General features: G+C 55.2%; 6 protein-coding genes across 6 annotated transcripts; 2 read left to right on the forward strand and 4 right to left on the reverse strand.

The window, feature by feature from the left end:
- Positions 1-5,110: 5,110 nt before the first annotated feature.
- Positions 5,111-6,559, forward strand: LTHEOB_7196 (Selenium-binding protein; the record flags this gene model as incomplete). The annotated part of the gene is made up of 1 exon (XM_035516535.1): positions 5,111-6,559. One exon carries the CDS (start codon positions 5,111-5,113, stop codon positions 6,557-6,559), a length of 1,449 nt encoding a protein of 482 aa, XP_035371643.1.
- Positions 6,560-6,863: 304 nt separating this feature from the next.
- LTHEOB_7197 (uncharacterized protein) lies at positions 6,864-7,085 on the reverse strand (the record flags this gene model as incomplete). The annotated part of the gene is made up of 1 exon (XM_035516536.1): positions 6,864-7,085. One exon carries the CDS (start codon positions 7,083-7,085, stop codon positions 6,864-6,866), a length of 222 nt encoding a protein of 73 aa, XP_035371644.1.
- A 7,447-nt stretch (positions 7,086-14,532) lies between these two features.
- Positions 14,533-15,408, forward strand: LTHEOB_7198 (Urease accessory protein; the record flags this gene model as incomplete). Its single annotated transcript, XM_035516537.1, has 3 exons — positions 14,533-14,702; positions 14,761-15,241; positions 15,292-15,408. 3 exons carry the CDS (start codon positions 14,533-14,535, stop codon positions 15,406-15,408), a joined length of 768 nt encoding a protein of 255 aa, XP_035371645.1.
- A 3,560-nt stretch (positions 15,409-18,968) lies between these two features.
- On the reverse strand, positions 18,969-19,969 carry LTHEOB_7199 (uncharacterized protein; the record flags this gene model as incomplete). The annotated part of the gene is made up of 2 exons (XM_035516538.1): positions 18,969-19,379; positions 19,430-19,969. 2 exons carry the CDS (start codon positions 19,967-19,969, stop codon positions 18,969-18,971), a joined length of 951 nt encoding a protein of 316 aa, XP_035371646.1.
- Positions 19,970-21,860: 1,891 nt separating this feature from the next.
- LTHEOB_7200 (Kinase-like protein) lies at positions 21,861-22,328 on the reverse strand (the record flags this gene model as incomplete). The annotated part of the gene is made up of 1 exon (XM_035516541.1): positions 21,861-22,328. One exon carries the CDS (start codon positions 22,326-22,328, stop codon positions 21,861-21,863), a length of 468 nt encoding a protein of 155 aa, XP_035371647.1.
- Positions 22,329-25,508: 3,180 nt separating this feature from the next.
- On the reverse strand, positions 25,509-27,136 carry LTHEOB_7201 (Fructose-bisphosphatase; the record flags this gene model as incomplete). Its single annotated transcript, XM_035516542.1, has 3 exons — positions 25,509-26,156; positions 26,214-26,800; positions 26,965-27,136. 3 exons carry the CDS (start codon positions 27,134-27,136, stop codon positions 25,509-25,511), a joined length of 1,407 nt encoding a protein of 468 aa, XP_035371648.1.
- Between the last annotated feature and the right edge of the window lie 145 nt (positions 27,137-27,281).

The raw sequence follows: 27,281 nt of genomic DNA on the forward strand, positions 1-27,281 counted from the left end.
CTCTGCAGCGGGCTGCCCTTTACAGACGATTGATGTATCCGAGCGCAAAGGTGATCACACGGCTTATCATTTCTCTGAAAGTCAGACGAAACAATGGTACTTTCTTGTTTTCCTATCGTCTTTGGCTCTTTTCTTCCTTCTTCTTCTTCTTCTTCTTCCTCTTCTTCAAGTCTCTTCTCTGAGCCAGTGTTGAAAGACCGGAGGCCACTCTCAACCCGTCTCCTCCCAGTCTCAATCCCATCGTTTGGTTGACCGAGGTGGAGTGCTTCGACAGATAACCCCCCGGGACATCCTTCATCGACAGCAGAGGAGACAAGGATCCAGATAACCCAGAGAAGCGGCGGCCGTCTGTTGCTGCAACAGTCCTGCAAGTATCTCTGCACTTGGACCTGACCCACAAACCATCGGTCGTGATGTCATAGAGTTGTTGATCTTCTCCAGTGTCCTATGCTGATGAATAGCTCTTTCTTCTTTCTCGGATGATTCTTTACCCCCTCATGTACTTTGACAAATACCTCCCCTCGCCATCTCTTATCTTCCTGGTCCATCAACCAAGTGCTCTCTGTCCTCGCTTCACTTCTTTGCCATGCCTGCTGATCTCCCTCTGAGGATTCCGGTGTGGTGTGGTTCGGCGGTGATCCTTTTCTCCACGAGAGGGCTTTGTCAATGCCCGCAAATGCTGCACCAAGGTCTGCTGTTGCAATTGGTCCTTTCAGTCCACCGGGTGGTGTTCTTCCAGGCTCCTGATAGTCGGATCCAGTCCTGAATTTCATTCGTCGGGCCTGGACGAGGGTTGTCGCAGTGGTTTCCAGCACTGGTGCCGCGTCCAAGAAAAGAAGCATCCAAAGTCTCTTCCTTTAATACATTCCTGCGCATACCTTGTTGGTACCGTGGCATTCTCGTAAAACATGGTCAAAAGCGCGCTTGTGGACAAAACACCTGTGCTTTTCGCGGCTAGACGCGGCTCGCGGCGCTGCGTGGCGAGATATTTTCCCTCGCTTCCACTTTTTTTAGGCCTCTTACCGCATGAATACCACGCTGCGCGTCAATTCTCTGTGTCATAAGTCGCCCACCGGTACCTTTGCTTTGGCGTTCTGCAACGCTATTGGCTTGTATCTCCTTCCGTTTTTGGGTTACGCTTGGCTTTTCTGCTCAGTAGAGCACCGTGGTGGAACAACCGCTCGTGCTTTTGCAACAAACCGGCCATTGGCATGCTTAAGAGCTGCCACGTTGAGCGCCGGTGGTCCGATATCGCTTGGCTAAGTCGGCAAGCTGGCCTTTGCGCCCGTGTGGAGAAGTCATCGTCCTTCCCGATTCGGCCTGTCTATGGCCAACAGCCCCGACTTTTGCGAGCCGCTTTTTTTGTTTTATGTGTAACCTCCCCATAGCCGAGAAGCCTTACTCTTGTCTTTTAATGGCACAAGACTTTGCATATGAACGACTGCTATGCTGTCTTTTTGACCAATGACTCCTGGTGACTTGCGTTCGTTGATCCGTAGCTGCCGTCGTGGGGAGTCGCTTCTGATTTGGGCTCTGGCTTCCATTCCATTCCACATTTCAGGAAAGCCATCAAGACTTCATTCTTTACTCCTTTCCTCGTGCGAACGGATCGGTAGAATCACAATTACCTAGAAACAGTAGCAAACCATGGAATTGTCTAAGTGAAACCGTTCTCTAGCTATGAAATACCAAGAGGTAGCCGTAGCGGAGCCATTGTGTCAAGTTGACAACCGTAGGGGAGAACGGGGACGATGAAGTGGTGCTCTTCGCTGAAAGGAATCTAGACAGCACGATTGTAGTTCCAATATGTAGTTGGCTGTCAGACTCTGTTAGCAAATGTAATATTGCCCTGAGGAATCACCGAGCTCTGATACTTGCTGCTTGGAAACAATGGTAAAGCCACCAACCGTTGCTGATACTGTTTCCGCACAAACCAATATTGACGGTCGCAAAATCCTCGGACGAGACACTGGAGCATCTCTCGCACCTGTCATGCTTCTATCCAAAGTTTCTGTAGAGGCCATTGCATTATCGCAAATAAATTGAGGAAGGTTTCCATAGCCAAGAGCAAGGCTTAACATCAAGTTCCTTTGTATGCTGCATCGAATGCGATGCTCCTGCAGAGACAGGCGGTGAGAATATCGGACCGTGTGTCGCCGTATTGTGGCTCGCATGCGCTCGATTTCGCCCAGCCGGTCATTGTGATCTCCTAACATTTAGCCTTCTGGCTTAGTTAGCGTTCTTGCGGCTTTCGGCCCATTGAAGTGTCACAGACCTGCCATTGTTGCATTTCCACACATTCCAGGGCTACAGCGTCCGGTCCCGCTATGATTCGTTCGACGGCTAACCAGTAAAGGGTCCAGCTGAAAGCCTCGACATCGAGCTTTACAGCATTTCAGCAACTGATGCCTGAGTTTTGCCTACAGTACAATCTCCTCTTTGGAAATCTTGCGTTGTTACCCGTAATGTTTGGAGGTTGTTTAGCATTGCCGACGACGTCGTGCAAAGAATGAGATCGACTACATTCCTTTGCGCTTAGTTATCTGCGAGAGTATGAGCATCTACTTGGTACATGGACTTGGTCATGCGGCCACTTAACTGTATGTTCTGTCCGTTCAGGTCCGATCTTCTGGTGGAGTTTGTGCATGGCCAGCGCTGTGCAGCCCAAAATCCCGCTAGACCAGCCAACTGCGCAGCCCACGTTCCACATTGTTGGTAAAAATGCAGAGCGAGCCCAAGAAGTCGAAGCTGTGCCGCGGTAGCCGAGTCTGCTCCACTTGTATCGCATGTGTCGCCGGTCGAGGAATGTTGAAAGGAACACCAGCGGCTTGTGCGGCGCCTGCGTCCTCTAAGCAGGAGACGCAGGTAAATCTTGACTCGGTGGCATGTTCGAATGCTTGCGCATCATCGTTCAGTCCGTGTCACGCAGTCTTTGTGCGTTCACGGCGGGATGTCGGTTTGAAGGCCTAATTCGCCGTCAGCCACCCGATGGGCGCGCGGAGTCGCTCACCACGGTGCTATAGAGCTGCGACAGCGCTATAGATGTTGTGAAAAGAAATAGGCGCAGATAGTGGCCGTGCGAGGCAAAGCTCGAAGGTGAGGTGGGCGTGGCTTGCAACGTCTGCGAGCGGTCGTGACGAGTTCGACGGAGTCGCAGGGAGGCTGATTCGTTGCGCGTCGCTCGGAATGGCGCTTCATTCGCCGCAGATAGTACTTGCGAACTATGGCTTGGTGGTGTGGGAGAGAGATGATGGGGAGGTGGAGCTCGCTGCTCTTATGGCCAGGACAGGTGCCCGTCGCAACACGGATGACCGCACAACGCGGCGACACGCAGGTGGGCGACGAGTAAGAGAAGACAAGTGAGACTCCTTCCTCAAGGACCTGTTCAAGACAGATCGCTCAACGAAAAAGATTGGTCGCGTCAGCCCGAGATAGTGCAATACGAGCGACACTGTGGCAGCGAAGTATGAGCGGAGCTCAGGGACCAGCCACCCGGTTCCAAATACTGCCCTGAAAGAGGAGCCCGGAGGCCCGTTTCAGAGATTAAACTGAAAAGAACAGTTACTACACTTGATCTAAGCCAAAAGGCAAAGAGAGCTGAAGAAGAAAAGAGGAGCCTTGGTCGAGGAGTCGACGGGTATTTATAGGCAGCCGGAGGTGGTCGGCAGCTGCGCCGTCTTTGGTGCTAACCCTGAAAGGATGGGTGGTCGGTCGGGGCAACACACGTGCTGGACCCGGAAGGATGTTGAGGAAACTGCTGGCTTCTGAACCGAGCAGGCACGAGGCTCGACGACTCGCTCAGCCGAGCAGCTCAGCCTCCGTGTCGCCATGCATGACCAACCCGCCGCTAAATCAGGAAACCGACGCCCACGCAGCGCTTCAGTGAGCGCTTTCCACAACTAAGAAGCTCTTCGGCATAATGCAAGAGGAAACATTGGCCGGTGACCTCCACAGAGGGTGGCTCCTTCAAGTGCGTCCAGATGTAGTCGAGAGTGGTAGACGCTGCAGCTGGACATGGTGCTTTGCGCAAAAACCGGGCGCGCAAGAGGCTGGCTGGTGGTGACCTGGGCTGTGGGTCATTCGCCCTTGCAGAGGCCAGCAGTGACACAGCACATGGCTGAGAAGCTTCACACGCGTGACCTGTGTGACGTCTCCACATGCGGAATGCTTGGCTTCCATCACAGTGGCCGATGTCACGGAAGGTCGTCGAGTGAAAGGTCTATTTGCGGTTCGCAAAAACCTCGACGCCTATGATGGTATGCCGCACAACGACAGCTGATATCTTGTGTGCGCGCGCGCTTTGGTTTTGGAACAAGAATGACGGCCTTGGGTCACAGTCCAGCGCAGCTTTGTGAATGGGAACCGCGACGACACACTTGATTAGGTGAGAGCATCCCGACCTCCTGCCCACGCAGATCCCATACTCACTCACATACTGACGGACGCCGAGGAGCCCAGAAGCAATCCCAGTCACGCTGGCTGCTATGACCTGGATTCAATGCAATTGGCACGCTGTTAAACCTGGAACCTTGAACTGCAATACAAACAAAGGCGTCACATCTATGCAGTTGTCAATTCCAATGGGGAGCTGACGGAAGCGCGGGTAGGGTCTAACGTTCTCCTCCTGTCAAGCCAGTCAGCATGAGGACTTCACTGCAGGGGAAGCTAGTGTGTGTACGAATCTGGCACAGTGCAGCACAAACAAAAAATTGCCAAGTGAGCCGATATCGAGATGATGGTGGGAGGCTGAGTCGCAAGAAGGCGCAGGCTTGCAGTTAGGCTTACAGCAGTGCGGGGCACATGGATTGATGCAAAGCGACGTCAGACTCCAATCTTACTGCGACTTTCCCATGCGTTTGCTGATGGCGGCTATCCGATCAACGATTAGCAATCATCGCTTCCCCGCATCGTGCATACAAATGGGGCGTGCAAGCAGCATGTGCTGGACGATTCCATCGAGACAATTGCTACTTTGAGAGACCCGCAGTGATCGTCAATTGTACACTATACTTCTCGGTACAGCCTCAAGGTAAGGGCGACTGCGACTCGTTTGCTCCAACGAGAGGATTCTAATTATGGCGACAGTCAAAGTGAGGACTCGACCTCGACCATGGATCCCACCTTCTACCGCACGCCGGCCGACGCCATGGCCGCGCCGGCCGAGCAGCTCGCCTACGTCGTAGGCCTGGATCCAGCGCACAAAAAGGAAGAAGCCATCTTCGTCGTCGACCTGGACCGCTCGTCCAGCAGCTACGGGCGGGTCATCCACGCAACCAAAGTGCCGGCGGGCAGCGAGCTGCACCACTTCGGCTGGAACGCGTGCTCCAGCGCGCTCAAGCACGAGGGCCACGACGCGACCAACCTGCAGCGCCGCTACCTCCTCGTGCCGGCCCTGCGCTCCTCCAACATCTTCGTCGTCGACACGGCGCCCGACCCGCGGCGCCCGTCGCTCGTCAAGACCATCCCGGCCGCGGCGCTCGCCTCCCAGGCCGGCTACTCGCGCCCGCACACGGTGCACTGCGGGCCGTCCGGCGTCTTCGTGACGTGCCTGGGCAGCGGCGGTGCGACTGCCAGTGATGACGGCAACGGGCCGGGCGGCATCGCGCTGCTCGACCACGACTCGTTCGACGTGGTGCGCGCGTGGGAGACACAGCGCGGCCCGCAGCACTTCCACTACGACGCGTGGTGGCACCTGAACCGCAACACGCTCGTGTCGAGCGAGTGGGGCAGCCCGGCCATGTTCGAGGACGGCTTGGTGCCCGAGCTACTGCTGGCGAACAAGTACGGCCACGCCCTGCACTTCTGGGACTTGGGCCGAGGGCGGCACGTCCAGCGCATCGACCTCGGCGAGGAGCACCAGATGGTGCTGGAGGTCAGGCCGTCGCATGACCCCGAGGCGACGTGGGGGTTCGTCGGCGTCGTCGTGTCGACGGCTGACTTGTCTGGGTCCATCTGGCGCTGGTATCTGGACGAGGAGGAGAGCGATGAGGGGAAGCGGTGGAAGTTGGAGAAAGTCATCACTATTCCGGCGCAGAAGGTGGATGATGCGAGCAGCCTGCCGCCCCTGCTGCAGCCGTTTGGCGGCGCAGTGCCTCCTATCATCACCGATATCGACCTGTCCGTCGACGATCGCTACTTGTATGTCTCATGCTGGGTCACCGGCGAACTCAAGCAGTACGATGTCAGCGATCCGAAGCACCCGAAAGAGACGGGCAGCGTTCGCCTGGGCGGCGTCTTTGACCCAGCGGCACATCCGTCGCGGCCGGACCAACCATTGGGAGGGGGACCCCAGATGGTAGAGGTTAGCCGCGATGGTCGCCGCATCTACTTCACTAATTCATTGTACTCATCCTGGGATGACCAGTTCTATCCAAAAGGCGTGGGAGCATGGATGGCAAAGGCGGACGTGCTTCCGGGAGGGGGATTGAAGGTAGACAAGGACTTCTTCCTTAGCGACGGGGACTTCGAAGGGTTGCGGGTGCATCAAATTCGTTTGCAAGGAGGGGACGCCTCGACGGATTCTTACTGCTATCGCTCAGCAACTCGGGCGAACATTTGACGCCTTGAGGCTGAGTGACGCCTATTTCTCGAAGCCGTAGCGTTCAGTGACCAGTGATTCGAGAATATCATGCTCCTCTTCTTTACCAAAACCGTGTCCAATCGCGTTCATCAGCAACCGTCGTCGCGACCGCTCGGTGTTTCTTCCAACTGATTGTATCGAGTTTTCGCAGGATTCATCCTTGGATATGGTGCTGTGCTTGCCCGACACAAAGCTGCCATTGCGCGCGTATCTGCCTCACATCGATCAGCCGCTGTTCCAGCACTGCTCGGAATCAGATAGGTCTTCTGCTCTGACTGACCGCTCAGCGCTTGAGTCTAGCCAAGATCTTCTTGGCAAGACAGCGCACTCCCAGCGCTTTCTCCACCAGGCGCGCAGCTGAAGCCTTAGCTTTGACGCGGTGAGAGGTCAACTCGCGCTCGCGACGGGCCAGGCCGCGGTCGACGATTTCCTCAATGGCGGGACCGTCAAGAAGGCGGCCCGAGCGCGTCTTGATGGTGATTGGAGTGTCGGGGGCGGACGACATTGTGGATGCTGCGATGATGATGGGTGAATGCGCGATTGTTCGGCCAATGGTATGCAGAAGTCTTGTGACGTCGAGGGAGGAGGGTTTGTGGTCGTGGTTATGTGATGGCGAGCGAAGTCGTGGGCAGACAGTTCAAGAGGTGAGGAACATCAACCATAGATTGTGTAGAGCCTATGTGAGAGAAAGCTTGATTCTGCCCACCGGAATATGCGCTCAAGATGGCGAATGGATCCAAGCGCATTTACTACCGTCGAGACGGCGGCTCACCGAATCCACGCCCGCGGTCCCACAGCTGGCGCACGGCGAGACCTGCGCATTGCGCTGTAACCTTGTCGTGCTTCCAAACCGATCCAAGGACGCATGGAGGCGTTCCTTCGTGATTGTCGCAGGAAGATGGCTCACTGATGACAGCGCGCACAGCGGAGGTTGAGACCAGCAAAGTTTCAAACACAGGCGCGTACGCACATTCAATGGGACACGACTGCGTACATAGACTCGCAGCCATGGCCTGATAACCGCGCAATGTCTCCAAGATGAAGGCCGTGTCAGAGGGCGCCATGGTCGCGTGGAAAACGCAGGTACTCAAGAGCTTCGTCGGCCACCTTGCCGGTGAGCCACGATCCGTCTCAGCACCAAAGCTTCTATCGTGGAGCACCTCTGTCGCGGCACGGCAAGAGGGCAACCCAGCCCAGAGCAGGACCCAATGGCTTCACAAAGCGAGAAACTTGAGGTGCCTCCAAGTTACTTTCGCTCAAAATCTCTTCCTCGTACTCCAGCGCTTTGTCTGAAGATACAACGAAAAGATGAGGTCGCGTCAGCCCGAAGTAGTGCAATACGAGCGACACTGTGAGCAGCAAGTATGAGCGGTGCTCAGTGACCTGCCACTCGGGTGCCAAAAACTAGTTTTTGAAAAAGACTCACGTAGAGTCGTTTCAAAGACTAAATTGAAAAGAACAGTTACTACACTTGATCTAAGCCAAATGGCAAAGAGAGCTGAAGAAGAAAAGAAGAGCCTTGGGCGAGGAGTCGCAGGGTTTAAATAGGCATGCCAAGACCAGTTGAACCTGGAGGCACGGGGTCAGTGTACTGACCGGGCGACGCCTCCAGCTAAGCCAGAACTGGATGGGCTTGGGGCACGCTGCTCCTGCTCAAAAGGCACACATTGACGTCACCAATGTCTGGCGGGGCTTCCGAAATCTATGCGCAAGGCAGGTGCGCGGTCATGAGGCAACGGCCGGAGCCGCTCCCCTTCCGTGGAGGCAGACAGAGTGGCATGGATGCAACAAAGTGGCGGATCTCGCCCTGCGATGACAGCAATGGTAAGTGGACAGCCCAATCGGCGGCCATCTTGCAGCAACTCTACGATTCCGTGGCCCAAAGCGTCCCTCGAAGAGCTACTTGGATCACACGTGCTGGTGTGGATTCAGGTTCCTGTGCATCACTTTCACGAGCAGCTTTCTCCTGCGCGCTACTCCAGCTTGGTCTGCGACTCCTCTGACACCCCAAGCGCACTGGATCCCATTCCTTGCGCTGACGACAGGCCGAGGCACGAAGCTGAGGTGAACAGGTGCGGCATTGAGCTACCCGAAAGAAAGCACTAAACACACCCCTTGGCGATCGCACCTATCAACAGCGCTCCATTCTGCCCGGTAAGTGGCCTGCTCTACTCGGCTGCGTCTCTTAAGGTGACAACATCATCTAGAGTTGACGCCTGTGGTGACCCAAACACAGTTGACCAACGCCGCGATCGAAGACACCACAATTATTGAGTTCCCGACGCGCATCCGCTCGCACCAAAACCAAGAAGACCCAAACTGGCACGTCTGATCAACGAGGAACAGCGGTTGAGAGCCCCAAGATCGCGCCCCCAAAGCTTATAAATGGCGGACGCAGGAAAATACAATCCCCATTCCGCATCACCCTCCAGCACACGGCACAGCTCGGTCGCCTGGCCGAGATCACCTCGAATAACGCGTTCTTCAGGACTGACAACAGCCCAGGAAGCGGTCATCAATGAGGTCAGACGTCCTGGCTGGAATGCCGGACACCACCACCAGAAGGGAGCTCCAATGCCTTATTGGCAAATTACAATCGCGCACCACGAAGAATCTCGAAGCCTTACGGAAGACGTTTTAGGAGTTCAAAGCGAATGTCGGCGACGTTGCGGGAAATCTAATCGAAGCAGTCAAGGCTGCGGTGAACATGCCGGAGAAGCTCAGGGAGCGGGCCATCAACGAGGTTATGAAGCCGGGGGTCCGGCTCCCAGGAGACTGCAAGATCGACAAGTGCCGGAGGCATGATCGCGGACAATCGTCGAAGCGGCGCAGAAGCTCGATACAGGCCTGGTGAAAGGGCTGACCCTCCAACAAAGATACCAGGAACCGTTCACATCGGGGACTGTAGCATGCAATGCGCGAACATCCGGCTCGCTGCTCTGGTTGCCACTGCCCCGGTGAATGGCCATCTTGTTTTGCCTGACAGTCTTTGCTCATACCTACATACCTGCTGACGTCCGCCTAGGGTTACATGGAACTTCCGGCGATATCAACACTTCCAAAGTTCCATGCAACCCAGCATCGCAGGCAATCCGTGAAGCTTCTTCCCACTACCTGTGTATGAAGAAACCCCCATGATAGCCAAGACCTTCTCCGCGTGTCCAGATCAGCCAGACATAGCGTTGGCAAGCAGGTCGTGCATTGCCTTGCCTGAGTTCGGGCCAACCAGATCGTCTCCAAGATCAAGCACACAGAGCGGACCGATACAGAAAGTACGGCCTTGCGAGATGTCAGTTAGTCATATCTCGAGAGCAGTTGGGTCAAGAAACAAGGTGGTACCATTGACGTCTTTGTCCGACGCGCAACGCAAAGCTGACATAACAGCCTGATCCACATTCCCCACAGCGGCACCCACAGCGTCGAACATCTTGATCCACTCAGCCGTCATGGGCGTGGGGATAGCCCATGGTGCTATCAGGTTGAACCTGTGTCTACGGCTAGCAAAGATTGGCCTGATGATTCTGAACGAACCCCGCATGCGACGTGTACGCCACCATAAGCGGAATATGGACGTGCGCTCATAGGCTTCCGATTAGCAAGAGGAATTTGGGCTCTTTTGTTGAGACCAAAGCTCCCAACGTGACAGATGGAAGCTCAAAGTAGAGCTGGGCGAGTTTGGCCGTGTAGGCGGCGCTGATGGCGTTAGCTTCCCATGCTACCGTTGAAGGCTCTAAGCGTATTCATCGAGCAAGGTGAGGCGAGGCTCTTCCTCAAGCGCAATGAAAGTCTCGCTGAACATGCCAGCACCGGCGGCGACCATGTCTGACGTCTTCGCTGGGTGGATTTATTGCCGTCTTGAACGCTTCCACCTGCGAGTGCCCCGACTGGATGTCTGCCTCGACAAATTGGACACTGATGTTGTCAAACCAGATAGCCCACACGCTGGAAAGACTGAGTGCCACCATACTTCAGTCCGCGCGCTTACAGGTCCTTAGCATGCTGCTTGCCGGCTTCTTCGTTGATGTCGACCAATGTAACGTTGGCTCTGCGTTGAAATCAACACGCATTCGGCTTCTTGGCTATATTGGTTGGCTTGCCCATTCTCTGCGTAGGCAGTTCCAATGGCTAAGTCAATGCTAGAAGAACCACCAGTAATCAAGGTATTTTCCCCCTTCAAGTTATATGCGGATGGAAGCAGGTTCGCCTATTCGAGGCTGAGAGCGTGGGACATGTTGCATTGGTGCTGTAGAAGTAGCATGACGAACAAGGGGAAGGGAAATGAGGGTATATGATTCATTTCATCCTGTAGGACATGTCGAATTTACCGAGTGCGATTTGGTAGAGACTGTCATCCGAGACCTGGAAAAGTTATGTACGAGAGAGACTCATGCTCAGGGTCGAAAGTTGGGCACAAAGTCTTTTGCACTGACTACGCCATTAACAGAATCTCCTAAACTGAAGGAGGTCAAGTGGTTTCCTTTGAAAGACGCTCATAAAACATGTCGACGCATAGCTCCCCTGTATAGGGGTATCGTAGCGGACGGTTAGCATGAGCTTCAGCTATTTCTCAGAAAATAAACATATGTGGGTAGCTGAAGCTATCGTCCGGACGTGTTTGTAGAGTTTTTAATTTTACATTCTTGTCCGGACGATAGCTTCAACTACCCATGACATAAGCATAAAAAACCCAATCCACGCTAGCCATCGGCTGTGAGAGGAGACTGCAACGGATCCCAGCCGTCGATTCATCCTACGGAAACTATCACCGGCGGTGGCATGACAGGATATGTGGGATCGATGTCCGGGCCGTTGAAGCGCTACCGATCTAGACCTGACACGGAAGCGTGGAATGTGGAGACGCAATTTATCGTGTGCAGATAGTTGGACAGCCTGCGGGTTACTGTCAGCCATGGGTAACCCTTTTCAAAATTCCAGAGTCTTTAGTGGATTTAATAACGCTTAGCCTTTGGGGCATGCAGAACTATCGCTTGACGACGGGGCCAAGGTGACCAAACCACCAGCTTGTTGGCTCTGCCATGGACACATGTTGGATCTCTCCTCCTGGTTGAGGTCCCAAAAGCGATGGCTGATGATGAGGATCACCAGATAATCTTTGGTCGAATTCCTGGAAAGACAGCTCGGGGGCGCTTAAGCAGCTTCATATCATCAGCACAGCACTCTTTGATAGAAGGACAAGAGCCGCAGAGGAGAAGGAGCGCCCACTGGTCAAATTTCACAATATATCTCTTCCTGAAGAAGATATTGGATGTAGAGAGCCTCTTTCTTGACACTATTAGGTGGAATTCGTTATTTCTAACCATTTTCTGTGGCACTGGAGTCGTGAAATGCTGCTGACTGCGGATGAAAATTATTTTTGAGCTGCACTGCGATCGATCGAGATACAGGCTACAGCAGTGGCAAAACCCATGACCTAATTGACTCATGTTGTTCCGCCTATGACCTGGGAGACTGAGTGCGTACTTGAACCAAGACACGCAAGGCCGGGTCTCACTGACGAGCTCACCTACTATCACCCGCTTTTGAAAGTGTCTGGGTGGGAGGCGTCTCCTATGCGTCGCTGTCTTAGACCGCCAGGGCACCTCGCGCGAGTGATAACGCCTCATTATGCGGCTAGTATCGTGCCACGGCCGTGTATCAATCCATGTCAAGTTGTCCAAGGCGGCGCAATCTTTGTCTGCGCGCGCCTTCTCCCGGCCGGTTGCGACCTGCGACCGGTGGAGACTGCCATCTTCACTTTGCGACAATGATCCCAAGCTCAGACTGCTCCGGAACTAACATGCATCAACCGTTCCATCGTCACTTCTCTCTGTCCGTTTGCTTGCATCCCGAGGTGGCGTGAGGCTCGAACGTCCGGTCGCGAGAGTCGCGGGGCGTGCACGGCGAATCGAAAAGGCGATGCGACGAGCAAACGCGAGCGTGGCGGCAGACCTGACGAACAACGAGTGTCTCTCATGGATCGACTCGTGCGGGTGTGCGCTCGGAATGTCTGGCGAGGTTGCGCTGGAAGTGAGCAAATATTGGAAGAGGGCATTGCAGGCAGTTGAAGACACTTAACTTGGAGACAAACGCGCGCAGACGAAACCGTAGTTCAGGCAAACGTGTTGGGAGAGTCACCGGCTGCTTGGTAGAGGTGTGGACGAGGAGACAAACGCGCGCAGAAGGCGGCAGACTAGCCCACAGCATAGGCAACCAACTGCTATTCACACAGCCCTGTGCTGGCGCAGCGAAGAGGCGGATCTGGGCACACTGCTGATTGCATTGCACCAATCGTGCTGACACAAGCATCAGCTCGGCAAGCGGCTGTATGTGAAATGCTTTAAGCAACACCCCACTTAGCACATGGGCTAGCTCGAGTGGTCTTCCTTGAGATTCCGCGCATAGCAGACAGTTCAACGAAAACAAGCAAAACCGCGGCAAGCTGATTCGCTGAGATGGCTCAGCGTGTGTAGTTCCAAAATAATAGATTTGGCTGTGGTCTGGGCCTCACAGAATGCACAGATTCCTGGGTGTTGAAGAGTTGATCAAGTACTGTGCGACCTTAGAATAAATATGCAGAAAGGGTCAGCGTTCACGACCTGCAGTTGGTTTACGCTCTGGAGTCTGCGCTCAGACCACCAATCCACGTGGTCGCAGTCAACCAAAGAACATCCTGCCAAGCCCGGCGGATGATAATATGCTCGATTCAGAAGGGGCTCCTTGAGAGCCAGACACAGATGTGTGATGATACAATGTCACCGCTCAGAAGGTGCACTCTAGCACGCGGTAGAGGAATCGAAGACCTGGGGGTAGTCTGCGTAGTGGTAGGCTCTTATGGGCAATCTCAAAATGCAGATTGTGCACACCAGACTTGAAGAAGTGAGCGGCTGTCGCAATGTGCTGAATATCTGCGTCCAAGCGGTCAATGTCATCGATATCGAGATCAGGGGAGCGCGACAGCCTGATAACAATGACGGGAAATGGGTTCGAGGGCTGCAGCTCAGCCAGTGCCTGTAAAAAGGTCGTGCTCTAGATAGCTGCACCCACAGGACCACTCCAAACTGTCAAATATACCCAAAGATCTCTGCAAGAGAAACTACGAAAGCGCGGAGCTATCGTGGCAGACTGTTGGATGTTTCTTGAATGGGGATACTAGCAAACGGCGAACAGCATGATTAGTTCAGCCAAGTAAGAACGGTCATACAAAGATCACCGGCAGGTCACATGGGGGTCTTGGTGCCATCCGTTTGCACATACACACGACTTGCTGGAGATTTCGTTCTTCCATGTGCCAAGGCCGTAGAAAAAGTCGACTTGGCTTGGCTGTGGGCATGTCTCCTAGGTTGATATTATCCAAGACACGACAATGCCATTTCCGCGCGCAAACGACGTTCCGGCACTGCGGCGAGCAGCGCTCAACTGGGAGCGAAAAGGGGTAGCCTTCTGACGATTGTTTCAGCAGTAATGTGGTTAGGAGCGTTGCGAGCGGGCAGCTGCATGATGCGAAGCGCGATAGGATACCGCCTTGTCGCACGGTGATATTTGCTCGGTATCGGCGGGCAGATGGCATTGAAGAAGGAAAGAGGATCTGCAGCGCATACTGCGTCGCAATCCGTCCGGGCTCGTCCTAGAGCCGCCTGTTCCGTTGACGAAGGGCTGCAGCAGTCAATGGAGAAGCAGGCCGAGTGATTTGAACCTCCACAACGTGTCAATGGGCAGAAAAGAAATGGAGAGCGTTGGGGAGAGGAGCAACAGCTGTGGGAGCTCTGACCAGGCGCGGCAGGGGAGACCCATGGCCGGTGCCCCGCGCTGCCGTGCCCCACTCCCGCGTCGCTGCGCATTATTTCGCCTCCATCCCACTTCACTGCTCAAACCGTCGCCTCGCCTGGACCGTCGCTGTTGCACCAGATCCTCTTCAAGTTTCGCAAGCCTACACCGCGCCAATCTCGACCGCAATGGCTCACTCGCATTCGCACGATGGCGGCGTCTCACACTCGCATGCCGGCGCCGATCACGGCCACACCCATGAGATCCTTGACGGCCCCGGCTCGTATCTGGGGCGGGAGATGCCCATCATCGAGGGCAGGACCTGGGAGGACCGCGCGTTCACGATTGGCATTGGCGGGTAAGCTTGCATTGACTGTGCGCAAACTTTGACGTGAGCGCTGACAGCTCCCATGCAGCCCGGTAGGCTCCGGCAAGACCGCCCTCATGCTCGCCCTCTGCCTCGCCCTGCGCGACAAGTACAGCATCGCCGCCGTGACCAATGACATCTTCACCCGCGAGGACTGCGAGTTCCTGACCCGTAACAACGCTCTGCCCGCCGAGCGCATACGCGCCATCGAGACGGGAGGCTGCCCCCATGCCGCTGTGCGTGAGGACATTTCGACCAACTTGGCTGCCCTGGAAGACCTACACCGCGAGTTTAAGACGGAGCTACTCCTGATTGAGAGTGGAGGCGACAACCTGGCTGCCAACTACAGTCGCGAGCTGGCCGATTTCATCATCTACGTCATTGACGTGAGCGGCGGCGACAAGATCCCGCGTAAGGGCGGCCCTGGCATCACCCAGAGCGATTTGCTTGTCGTCAACAAGACAGATCTGGCTGAGATTGTGGGCGCTGATCTCGGCGTCATGGAGAGGGACGCGAGGAAGATGAGGCGAGTACTGAGTCTCATGCTGGAATGTCCACAACTGACGCATTCTATAGGGAGGGTGGTCCGACCATCTTTGCGCAGGTCAAGAATGGAAAAAACGTCGATCATATTGTCAATCTCATCCTGAGCGCGTGGAAGGCCAGTGGCGCCACGCAGGCAGCAAAGAAGGCATGAAGGCAAACTTATAATGAGACAATGTTCCTTGCCGGTCCAGATCCCGATGGAAGGGGGTCGTGGATTCTAGGCGCACGTGCAGGCGTGTTGTTACACAGTTAGAGCCCGTCGTTTGTGCTGGCATTCGATGAAAGATGTTGATATCCAATCAGACCCTTGCATACTCCAAAAACTTCCGCTTTCGTTCAGGAACCGATGCCAAGTTGTCGCACCGCGAAGCGCCAGCTTGCTGCTCTCCCTCAAGCCACGGCGCCTGGCAAAATCGAAACCAGCATCATCTACATGCCTTGGCGTGGAGTGCGCATTGGCCAAGTCTCCCCAGACATCTGTACCTTGCTTGGCTCAGGCACAAAGTAATCCCGATGACCTGTTCCTGGACGTTCTCTCCTTGCCTCCTTCTTTCCAGCATCCAGTATCAGCAGCATTCTTGGCATGAAGCGGGACGCCGGACATTCCTCCGGTCGACCCGGGGCTATCTTGGCCTACGCCATCCGCTCCGAGGTCCAGTCCAGACCCAACAACATCGCCCTCACGACGTATTGCGTACCGGAGTAGCTGCATCCCTGGTGGCGTTGCGCCATTTGTAGCTCTTTCTACCAGAGCCGTCCTGCTATCGTCACTCGCAGCACAGCGTAATCTTTCCAGACGTGACCTCACGAGTGCTCAAGGGTGCATTGGCACGGAAAGTTATTCTTGATCCGCTCATTGGATGCCGCCAGTAGTCTTGCGCACCACCGTCGATACGAGAAAGGCTAACCTTGGCCTTTAGAATTCTCGCCAAGGCAACCCCGCTGCGGGCCCATTGCTTTTGAAATTCTTGGACTATCTGCCGGGAAGACCAGCCATCGTGTTTCCGTCCCGCCTCCTGCGTGAATCTGTATCCATGGGTTGCGCCAAGGTGCGATACTCGCGACTTTCATCAGTCTCGATACGACATTCGCCTTTAATCGATGTAGCTGGTCCTTTCATCTCGGACCCGAAGTTAATTTCCCGTCCAAATCTTCGATGGGCGCGGTTTGAGTCAGCCGCTTTGCATCTATTATTGACGACTGCTGAAGCAACATTATACGTATACTTTGCCATAGGGCTTCCTTCACGATTTCTCGAATATCTCAAGGGACCCCAGAAGAAGAATGTGAAGAAAAAAAAGTAGAAAGCATACTGCGACGAAACCTCAGCCCTCACCATGGCTTCCCTGCGACATCTGCCGCTCGTTGCGGTCTCTGTGTGAGCCAAGATGGCGCTGCGAATGGCCATAATGGTGCAAAGTCGTGCTATTACTTGGCCGCTCGTCGTAGACTTGGCCTGGTCGATAGTGCATCAAGCATAGCAGCAGCAGGCTGCAATTTGGGGAGTTGATGAGCGCCTCAGCACTACCGTTGCTTTGGTCACTACGCATTGTCGTCGGGAAATACGGGCTTGGTGTGCCGAGAACGCTGTTGTTAGCCGTCTTGCAGATTCACATGCTCTCTCTCTTCTTTAATCCCGGGTGGTGACGGCAAATGAGCGATCTGCAGCACAGCTGGCGCGCGCGCGAGTAATTGGGTCGCAGCTGTATATGCTTATGAGGTGTTACAACTAACCCGCATCAGCATGTCGTACTGCCATCTGGGCGCTTTTGGCGTGTCTTTTTGGTCTGCCAAGCGGCCGACGGGGTCTTGGTGCAAAAACGGCTGAGAAGTGAAAGAGTCACAGGTGACCTTCCAAGAAACAACCAAGACACGAAACCCCCTCTTCCTCTGCTTGGCAGGCCAAGCCAACCACCGCCTCGCAAAATGCAATCGAATGAATACAGAGATGATCAAGGGTCCCCCGATCGATTTAGCTGGGTGGCGACGAATTAAGCTCTGCTCTTCTGGCTGTTGTTTCGTTGTATCACTCTAAACCGTTGGCGTGGGCCCCAAGAGCCTATTCTCTCCGCCATGGCGAAGAGCAAGCAGGAGCGCGAGAAGATAAGCAAGATCGTCGGACATACCCGTAAGATAGAGAAGAAAACGGGAAATCGCATGCGAAAGCATCCTTCGAAAGCAGTAGAACTTCCGCCAATCCCGCTCATCTTCTCCTCCGCTTGCCTTGGCCGTTTCGACACCCCCTCCTAATTCCGTCTACTTTTTTCTCTTCTGCCTAGGCTTACCCGTGTGTCCGTGCACCCGTCTTCCCAAGACGTAGAGAGACCAACGGTTCCAAAGATTGGACCGCAACTGCTCGTAACCCACATCCACGCTGACGGGAACCACGGCGTCGTCCGATTCTCGCAGCGCCGAGCCAAACAACCCCTCCATCACTCCTAAGCACGCATCACACGCGCACCACGGTCGCCGAGATCGGGTGGGTCGGCACCCATGCACACATGCCTTAGTCCTGCGTTCCTCTATACGCAGCATGGCCATGGCCCATCGAAATCGGTGATGGCGCGTGAAGTGCTCTGACATTACCAACCAATAGTACACCCACTTATGCTTTTTTTCCCACCTGCTTGGCACTATCCTCTGTCCTTGGGGGCAAAAGAAAAAGAAGTTGGTTGCTTGGTAGCCAAGCAAATAAATCAACCTTTCGGCTGTATGCTCTTTCTCCCGCTGCAGCCGAGGATGGGTGGTCTTGATCCTGGTGTCTAGAGCCGAGAAAAGAAGGAAGTACGCGTCCTCATCCCCGAATGTTGGGATCGAAGCGAACTGCCTCGAATATGTGAAATCAGAAACGGAAGATACGTGATTGCTCAGAGGTAAGCCTAGCTTATCAAGTGATTACGTCGTACAGAGTAGAAAACGGGAGGTGCGAGCAGAGGCTCGGCTTTCCCGAGCGTCCCAAGTTATGCTGCTGTCTTGGTAAACATGACCAGAGTGGAGCCGACCCGGCTTCGGCTGCACGCTTTCTGCGCCTCTTACTCAACCAACCATGGAACGAAATTTTTGGAGAGAAATGTAGTGTTTAGCTCTGCCATCTGGCGGCTTTGATATCTCGGGTAATAAAAACATGACCTGCGCCTTTTTTCTTCGCTGCAAGTACAGGGCGTACAAATGTTCAAATGCACCAAAAAAAAATTTAAACACGCACAAGCTGGGTATAAACCGGTTCCCGCACACCGCCTTTCCTTAGCCCGCCCAAAGTCCCATTCACAAATAGACCAAATTCTTCGCTCCAGGTCATATGGAAAAGAAGAAAAAATTGGTATCGGAAAAAATCACCGCCAAGATAACAGAATAAGGTCCAGATGGTTTCCTTGTGGCCAGTCCGCGATGGGGTGCCGCCGTGGGAGACTGAGGGCTCCACTTATGGCGGCGGTCGCGTTGCCCAGAAAGTAGACCAATCCATCCGTAAAAATCATCAAACGCCGAATCCCGTGCCTCGCTAGCTATGCATCGTCGAAGAGAGGTAGAGAAGAAGTGTGCTCGTAGTAGAACAGCCCCGCGTCCAGTGTGGAAACGGGGTGGAAGTTATGTGAAGGTCCCTTGAAATTGCTCGAGTCGCTTCGGTCAAGGTCGAAGTATATGTTCGTCATATCGTCATGTATTTCAAGCGCCGTGGTGATGAGGGGAGATTCGAACGGGTTGCCGTCGTCTTCATCTCAGTGCGCGGAGGAGCCAGGATTCCCAGTACGAACGGACGGTGAGAACCGCCTCGCGGCCGTCGTTGTGGCCGTCCTTGGGGCCTGGGTCGCCGATGATGGCAGCGTAGATCCAGAATGACGCCGAGATCCAGGCAGCAATGGCAATGCCAATAGCAACGAAAGGCGACAGCAGACAGACGAGGAAGAGTAACGGGGTGTTGTACATGGACGACAGCGGGGCGCTGTAGATGAGACGGAATTGGAGGCACAGCGACGGGCTGAGGAACTTGACCAGCTGCTCGCGGTAGTCGGGGCGCATGCTGCAGAAACGCAGAGGCTGCAGCAGGGCAGCAATGAAGACGGCGAGCAGAGTCCACAGCGAGATGGCGAAGGAGACGAGGCAGGCGAAGCCAGAGAGATGGAGCTATGAGACGGGTTAGCGCGGGAATGCTAGCGCTTTCGGCTAAGACATACGAGGATCCTGAAGGCCTTGTCCTCCAGCTCGACCTCGTCCGGGTCAGCGGGAGCGTACAGGTCCTGGGGGACGGTCCTGGCGGAGCGGCGGCTGTGGGGCGCCGGCGAGTAGCTCTGCTTCTCTAGGTCGAGCACCATGTCTCTGGAGCTGCGGGGCTGGGTGGTGCGCACGACGGCCGGGGCGGGCGGCGACAGGGCGGCCTTTTCGTCGTCGTCGGCGACGGGCAGCGACTGGGCGAGGCTGTGACGGGCATCGCGGCTGGTATTTGAGGTGGAGCTGTGCGAGTAGAGCTGCTTGGGCGAGCCGGGCGTGGAGATGACGGAGTCGTGGCCGGAGGGTGGGTACGCGGCGGGCGCGGGTTTTGGCGAGGAATGCGGCGAGCCGGTCGGGCGGGGCGCAGGGGCGTGCGAGAGCTCGACGGCGGCGCGCAGCTTCGCAGGCTGGCAGGCGGCGGGAATGCGGTCGCATTGCGACGACAGGTCGCTGCCGGGCGTGCTGTCGAAGGCGGCCGGGGCCGGGCTGGCGATGGGCGTCGCCATGGGGGGCAGTCGGGAGGTCTTGGCAGCGCTCAGAGGGCGGTCATGGGCGGACGCGGTGTGCTTCTTGTACGGCGGTCGAGGGGCTCGCGGGGTGTGGGCGTGTAACGTGGTGCCATGACATATAAGAGGAAGGGGAGATCCCCTTCGGGAGGAGAGCGAGGACGTGGACTACATGATGATTGATGTGCTTGGGGTTGCGGTCTTGGAGACTTGGCTGTCCACACAGTCGGCTTGGCGGGCGCCGGCGGCCAATCAGCGCGCGCGCCCGCGCGCTGCGTCCGCCGCCCAGCGCTGATGAGACGCTGCCTCTGGCTCGGTCCAAGGCGGAAGATGCGGCACCCACTGGCCCAGCGCGCTGCCCGCGGGCCCCTTGGCCGCCATGCGACTCCCAAGCGCTTGTCGACCTTTGTGCCAAGCTGGTTCTGGTGCGCAGCGCCGCTCCGCCCGCCGGCAGCGCGGCATGCTGGATGCGACACAGGGGCGTGGGCCGATCTGTTTGCGTCCTCAGCAGCCCGGCTGAAACGGCGCTGTACTTGTCCACATCGTCTCGCGCCGCGCTGCTCACGTGCGCCTTGGCAGCGACCGCGCGTCGATCGCTGCGTGCCCGGAAATAACCTGTCTCGCCCACCACCAACGTTTGCGTGGGCTCGGCCTGCCGCGCGCGGCCTCTGCAGCTCCACTGCGGCGCTGCTGTGGCGGGCCCGGCCACCGCATGGGGCCCAGGGCCAAGCCGCGCTGCCTCCCTCACGCCGGCGGAGCTGGGCGGCTCGACCTGCTGAAACCGCCGCCAAGCCGCGCCGGCTGCGCGCATGCTCGATGCGGCTCTCCCAAGACCCCAAGGCCGCCCGCAGTCGTTTGTTTCTCTGCGTGGTGCAGCCTCGCGTCGCTTCGTTGCGCACTGTCTCCGCCGGGAGTTGGCGTTACGTCAAGCGCAGCCGGGAGCCGCGCTTGGCCTGCTGCAGCTTCCGCCGTGAAACCCGCTCAAGTCACTCGCCGAGCAATTGGCACCACCACGCCCGCTGCCCATCAGCCGAGCGCCGCGGCGATCCCCATCGCAAATCTCCTGCAACCAGAACTCCAAGGTTTCAGTCCTGCATGTGCCCGTCTCGTCGCCGCACCACCGCCCGCATTCCACCGGCTACGCGGCACCGGCGCAATCTATGGGGTGTCGTCTGGAAACCGTGGATGATCGACCCGCAATCGTGCGACAACCACATTTGTGGAGATGCCGGTCCCTTGAAAGCCATCCCGCGGCCGCTGCGTCACAGAAGTCATCTCCACGGCATTTCTCTTCCGCGCGGGTGAAGTTTGCCCTGCGTGCTCCCAAAACCGTCGCGACTGCATTGACGACCGGGATGTGCATCCTTCATCTGGACATCGACTTCTCCGATCGCTACTGCAGCGAATCGACGTTGCGCATGTGTTTCAATCCCGCCAGCAGCCTATAACCTGAAGATTGCCGATCCGCGCGGGGCTACCCGAACCCCCGGTCCAACACCATGTACCTCTATCCGACTTTCCTATCCTGGAAATTATCAACGAAAATCCCTCAACCCCAGTCCATCCAGTAAGAATTCTCCGGTTCGCGCTTACACAGCTGTCTTTGGGTCGACAAATTTTCTATCTGTCCTCTGTCGTATGCTCAGCGAAACGAAGAAAGCAACACATAGCTGACGCCGCTTGCCCATGCCCACTCTGTTACAACGCCATTCTTCAACCACGCCCATGTGCACCAAGCGGACGATTACTCCAAACATTTGCTTTTCCTGTTGCTGGCCCAAGACACATCACCCCCGCTCATGATTATTTAATCCCTTCAACGCTGTGAATATCAACACTGAGGACCCGTGGTTTCCTGCGCCAATGTGGCTGTTGTTCGCTTGCTTTAACTTCATGTGCTTTGCTCCTCGTCATCGTCGGTTTCCTCCCCACCCATTTTAGCCTCGTAATCGCGAAGTAAGCGCTCACGACGATCTGGTGGTAAGCACCACGCTCCGAAACCGTGGTCGCCCATGGTCATCAGTGTGGCGGCAACCTGTTCGTCCTCGCTAAGTTCGCTCATCGTATCCAACGGTATCTTGCGATTCGGCTCCGGCGACTTAAAATCAGGGTCTTTCTTCGTCTGCTCAACACGCCTCCGTTTCGACCCAACACGTGGTCCGAACACTGGCGCATCCTTTTTCTTGTTTGGGAAATTCCGCTTCGTGAACACCTCATCTGGCCTTGCGCTCTCCTCTGAAGCCTGTCTCCTTGGATCCTCGTTTGGATTCGTAGCTGTCTGTCTCCTCCGCTTTCTCCTACAATACCTCTCGGACTCGTCGTCTGAACTATCCCTTTCGTCGGGGGTGTCGTTGTTCATTACGAGAGACCAGAAGTCGGATGATTGGGAAGCCCGGTTGTTTTGGAGACCTTGGTCGTTTTGGGGTGCTGAGCCCGCGCTCGGGACTGAGGGAGAATTCATATTCGGCGTGTCTTTGACTTTGCTGCTCGGATTGGTCAGAAGGGTCTTAGAGTACCGAGCGGTAGAACTTTGTATTTCCCGATGCTGGTGCTGAATTAACTTATGTCGTGCCGTTGTCGTCGTCTGGCGGGATCTGTGCTGAAAGCGCTGCAAAATATCTATGATGCAAAGCATATGAGGCGGGAGGTTTGTTTTTAAAGTAGTGATGGTGCTGCACCTCTGGCCCAAGGACTGTCCCATGGGAGAGCGGTTGACGCCAACCACGAAAAAAAAAGTGCTGTACACTCTACCATGAAGTTTATAGTCAGAAGCTCCATATTGTTAGGTAGCAAGCAAACAGCACAGACTTTTTCTTCTTTCTTCTCTTTCAAAATTTGTTTGGAAGAAGATTGGGGCAATCTTCTGAAATGATCTAGTGTGTAAAATGGTACTCCAGAAAGCAAGATTGATATGGGTTGTTGTTTGATATGACCGGCTGAAGTGTTCCTTGTGCGCGAGGAAGCGCTGCGCGATGGGTTGCATGGCGGGGGGTGGTAGGGGTAGCGAAAATCGAGTAGCGAGTTAGTAGGCAGCTAGATAGCAGGCAGGCAGGCAGGCAGGCAGGCGCGAGCGTGCGCGCAGCGGGAGGGCGGTAGGACCTTCCATTTGAATAGCCAGCTACGACATTTGTCCTTCAAAGGACCAACCAGGTACGACTGCAAGAGCAGTAAAACTACAGCAAATCAGATAGGATCGAGAGTTGTAAAGCTGGCAATGGCCGTATACTCAAGCACTCCCTCACGCTTGAGGGTCAACAGAACTATGGCCCATGTTCGCCGGTTGGATTGTAAACAGCTGGCTCGGACGTATGTTACTCGGTAGGGAGCGCTAAGAACAAGAAAGTAACTGGTTTGTTAGACTGATTTTACTGGTTGCCTAACGTCACTCTCACTCCGGCTCAGGGTAAAACAGAACACGTAGTAGACAGCATTTTTGCTTCAGTAGATCAAGTCGAATTGTTACGCATACTCCTTCATACAGTCACATTTGCGGCGATTATACGGGGATATTCCATCACTGTAGATGTTCACAGAAGATATCTTTGCCTGTAGGGATTTCCTGTACTTTATCTTCAACTGTGGACATCACTGGTTAGAGAATTCCGACCAACTAGACACGTGGACGTATTCCTTAAGAGTTTCTTACGAGAGCCCTCTGCGCCGTTCTGGGAGCATAGTCCATAACAGTGACATGGTTTTTGGCTGGCTGGTGCCTCCACGGCGATGCCACCTTCATCATATATCTCAAAGTCAATTTCCAAGAACATCCTTGGGCGGTGAGTGGCTAATGTGTATGGTATTAGAAAGGATCAACTGGCATCATGTTGGTGCTCAAGATCGGACTGGTTATTGGTGCTCTTGATAGTTGTCTGTATCGAGCTAAAACACGATTCTGTAAGGGGGAAGGGAAGCCGTCAGGTTGCTGCGATGTAGCTAGCTTGGTGACCATCACTTCTGTCACCAGCTGCTTTTTTGACAAGAATGTTGATCATGCACACCTCTCATGCAGAATTTGGCGCATCAATAAGCCGTAGCGAGCAACAGAGCGACAAAGCAACAGATCCATGCTGTAGTGCACCTCAGCAAGGAGAGCACGTGGAATTGGAAGGCAACCATATCATACTCCGCCAAACACAGACGAGCAACCCCAAAATGGCAGTCGACGAACGATGACGTCACCAAATTCTCGCCGTGACGGTGGGAACTGCTCCCGGCCAACCATGAACAGCATGTCCCCACACCTTCCCTTCTCCCCCCTGCTCTTTTCAACCCATGCCCTCGCTTCCGACCGCACTCCCGGTTTCTTCAACCCGATCCAGATGCCGATCACGTAATACATGACACATGCCAACGACCGATGAGTCCGTTTTTCCCGCCATTATTGCTACTGTGCGGTGACGGTGACGGTGACACGTAAAAAATTTAGAGAGCAGTGTCCCCAACCGCTCGGAAGAGAGGGGCAACTGTGGGTTCGCCGATGTCGGCTAAGCATGGCGTATCGATAGTGCATACGCACTTCAATGTCGTGATCGGGATCAAACAAGACTAAACGATAGCAGCGAGCTGTAAAAAAAAAAAGTAGTAGTGCGATATCACAATTGGAATGAAAAAAGATTATAATCACGTGGAGACTAACTTCTTAGCGTAGAGGGGACGGAAATGTCTAGAACGAAGACAGCAAAAGAATCTACTTCTCTTCTCTATTAGATGTCCAGAAAACTCCCCCAAGCAAGTCTTCCATGACTGTGGCACGCAATACGTAATGATGGAGTAATGACCAAGGAGACACGCCAGCTGCCTTTCCCCGCTCTTGCAACCGTAATCCTTCCACATTCCTCTTGTTAACCTTCAATCTGATTGGACACGATCCCTCCGAGAAATCCGTTTCCTACTCCCGGAGAAGGATAGAGAAAGATGTGCCGTCGACAAGCGCCAATCAGAGTGATGTGCGTTTGCCGTAAAGAAATGCTTGCCTACCTGCCTGTCATACAATGTATTCCATAAATTTCCCAAGCTCGCATTACCCCAACAGAAAGAGAGTCAAAAGCAACCTCGGGCACCAGCCACATGCAATTTTTTGTCTCTTCCAGTGATGCTGCAAAGCCGACCAAAACCCGACCAACCAGCCTTCCATCCATCAAAAATCCATAATCGTCCTTGCTACCGTGATCCCTGTTGCACCCATCACCAAGCGCACCCCACCTACGACATGCCGACCAAAGAGAGTTGAGGGGTGCATGACATCGCCCTCCAATTAAACTTGAACGCCTCCAGACGTCTGATCTGGGTTGAGAAAGAGTGCTGCTCCATGTGTGCATGTGCTGCGATCGATGATCCTCTAAAAACGTAACGATCAAGACGGTATATGCCAAGAGAAAAACGTAATAAAAAGAGGAGGTAACCGGGAAATATGAGAAGGGATAAACGGCCAACCTTGCGCTGTACAGAGGTAGCTCACATCTTCGCGAGACATGGAGCCGAGGGTTGTGTTGTATACCCAGAAAAACGCCAAGGATCCAGAGCCCAATAACGACCATCGTTACGCGTGATTCGCATCAGGGGCCTCGGGAACATCAGGGGACTCCTGATGCTTTGCGCTGCTACCCTTTGATCTGAATGTGCTGACGGCAGGGATATCCGCCTTGAGCCTTTCCTCCTGGGTGGAGTATGCCTTGGGCGTAAGCTTGATGAGCGTGTGCAGCGGGACCTCCATCCACGGGCTACGCTCCTGAGGAACGTTCATGAAGTACGCGTAGATGCAGCGAAGGATGGCCTGGTGGGTGACGATGAGAATGTTCTCTGAGCGCTCCAGTTCCATGATGATGGGCTCGAGACGGATGACGACATCGCGGTAGCTTTCGCCGCCGAGATAGCGGTAGTTGTACTTGTCCTCATCACGCTGCTTGAAGTCTTCCGGATACCGCTCCTCGATCTCGGCGTATGTAAGACCGTCACACACGCCCGAGTCGAGCTCGTCTAGCGCCTTCCACTCCAGCTTCTCGAACTCCAGGAACCGGGCCGTTTGGATAGTACGCTTTAGTGTCGAGGTCCAGACCGTGAGCTTCCGTCCGTCGCCCACCGATTGCTTGACCAGCTCAGGCAGCTTCCGCGCGTACAGCTCACCGCGTTCCGAGATGTCGGCGTCACCTCCAATCTTGCCGGAAAGGTTATACTTCGACTCGCCATGCTGTAGAAGGTGTCAGAAAAAAATTGCAGGGACACCCCCAGTCGGAGCATAACATACTCGTGAGAGCCAGATGGACCGCGGCTTGATGTGGAGGTTCATCAGGTAGTACACAACACGACTCTGCAGGTAATCCCGGATCTTGTTGATGATGACCTGCTTGCCGACGTCGATGAGCTTGACGTAGGTCAGACTGTACTCATCCTCGTCGATCGTCTGGTAGACCTTCTCGTAGTTGCGGATGCGGTTGCGGAAGTCCTGGGCCGCAAGCTCGGGGTCCTGGCCCTTGTAGTCCGGGCTCGTCGTCTTGACCTCCAAGATGTTCTGCATTATGAGCTCCTCGTCGTCGCATTTCGACTCGACAAACAGCGTCTGGATGCCCTCGGCATCGCAGCGCTCCTGGATCCAGCGGCGGCGAGTCTTGGTGCTGTTGGTGGCGTCGAGGATGGCAACGACGCCCAAGCCCTCGCGGAACCACTTGACCATGTCATTGACGGCAGCTTCGGCGGCGGCCTTGCGCAGGCGCTCGCCCTCCTGGTTGCCCGTGTCGAAGAAGTCGGCCGAGGGCGTGGGCGTGTTGGTGCGGCGGTACTGGCCGACATTGAACGTCTTGGCGCCGATGGAGAGCCAGTGGAGGTATCGCACGACTAATTCGCAAGACAATTGCCCCTGTCAGCCAGTATTCTCCGGAGGTCTCGCGACATGAGCTGAGGCCCCCACATTCCTCATGCCACCCCCAGCGCCTCCCCCACCCGGCTCACGAGAGCCCCGCGACCCCAGGCTCTCCAGTCTCCGGACCCCAGGAACTCACCTTTGGTGGCAATCAAGCTCTTGCCGCGCGCGGGCAGGCCGACCATGACGACGCAGATTCTCGTGTCCTCGGCCTGGACGCCATAGCCGTTAGTTTTTCTGTTTGGGCGCGCGAATTCGCCCGGAGGCACTCTGCGCATTTCTTGTCTGAAGACGCCGTTTGTCTCTGCCATGGTGGGCGGGGCGGGGGGCGGAAAGCAGAAGGACGAGATGTGCGAGGGATTCAGAAGAAGGCAGCGGTGCAGCGAGCTTAAGAAGGCGCGGCGGCGAGGAGAGAGCGGCGGGTCGATGTGTAATCAGGAGACGGCGAAAGGAGAG

Source organism: Lasiodiplodia theobromae (assembly GCF_012971845.1).
Source record: "Lasiodiplodia theobromae strain AM2As chromosome Unknown scaffold_21, whole genome shotgun sequence".
NCBI lineage: Eukaryota > Fungi > Ascomycota > Dothideomycetes > Botryosphaeriales > Botryosphaeriaceae > Lasiodiplodia > Lasiodiplodia theobromae.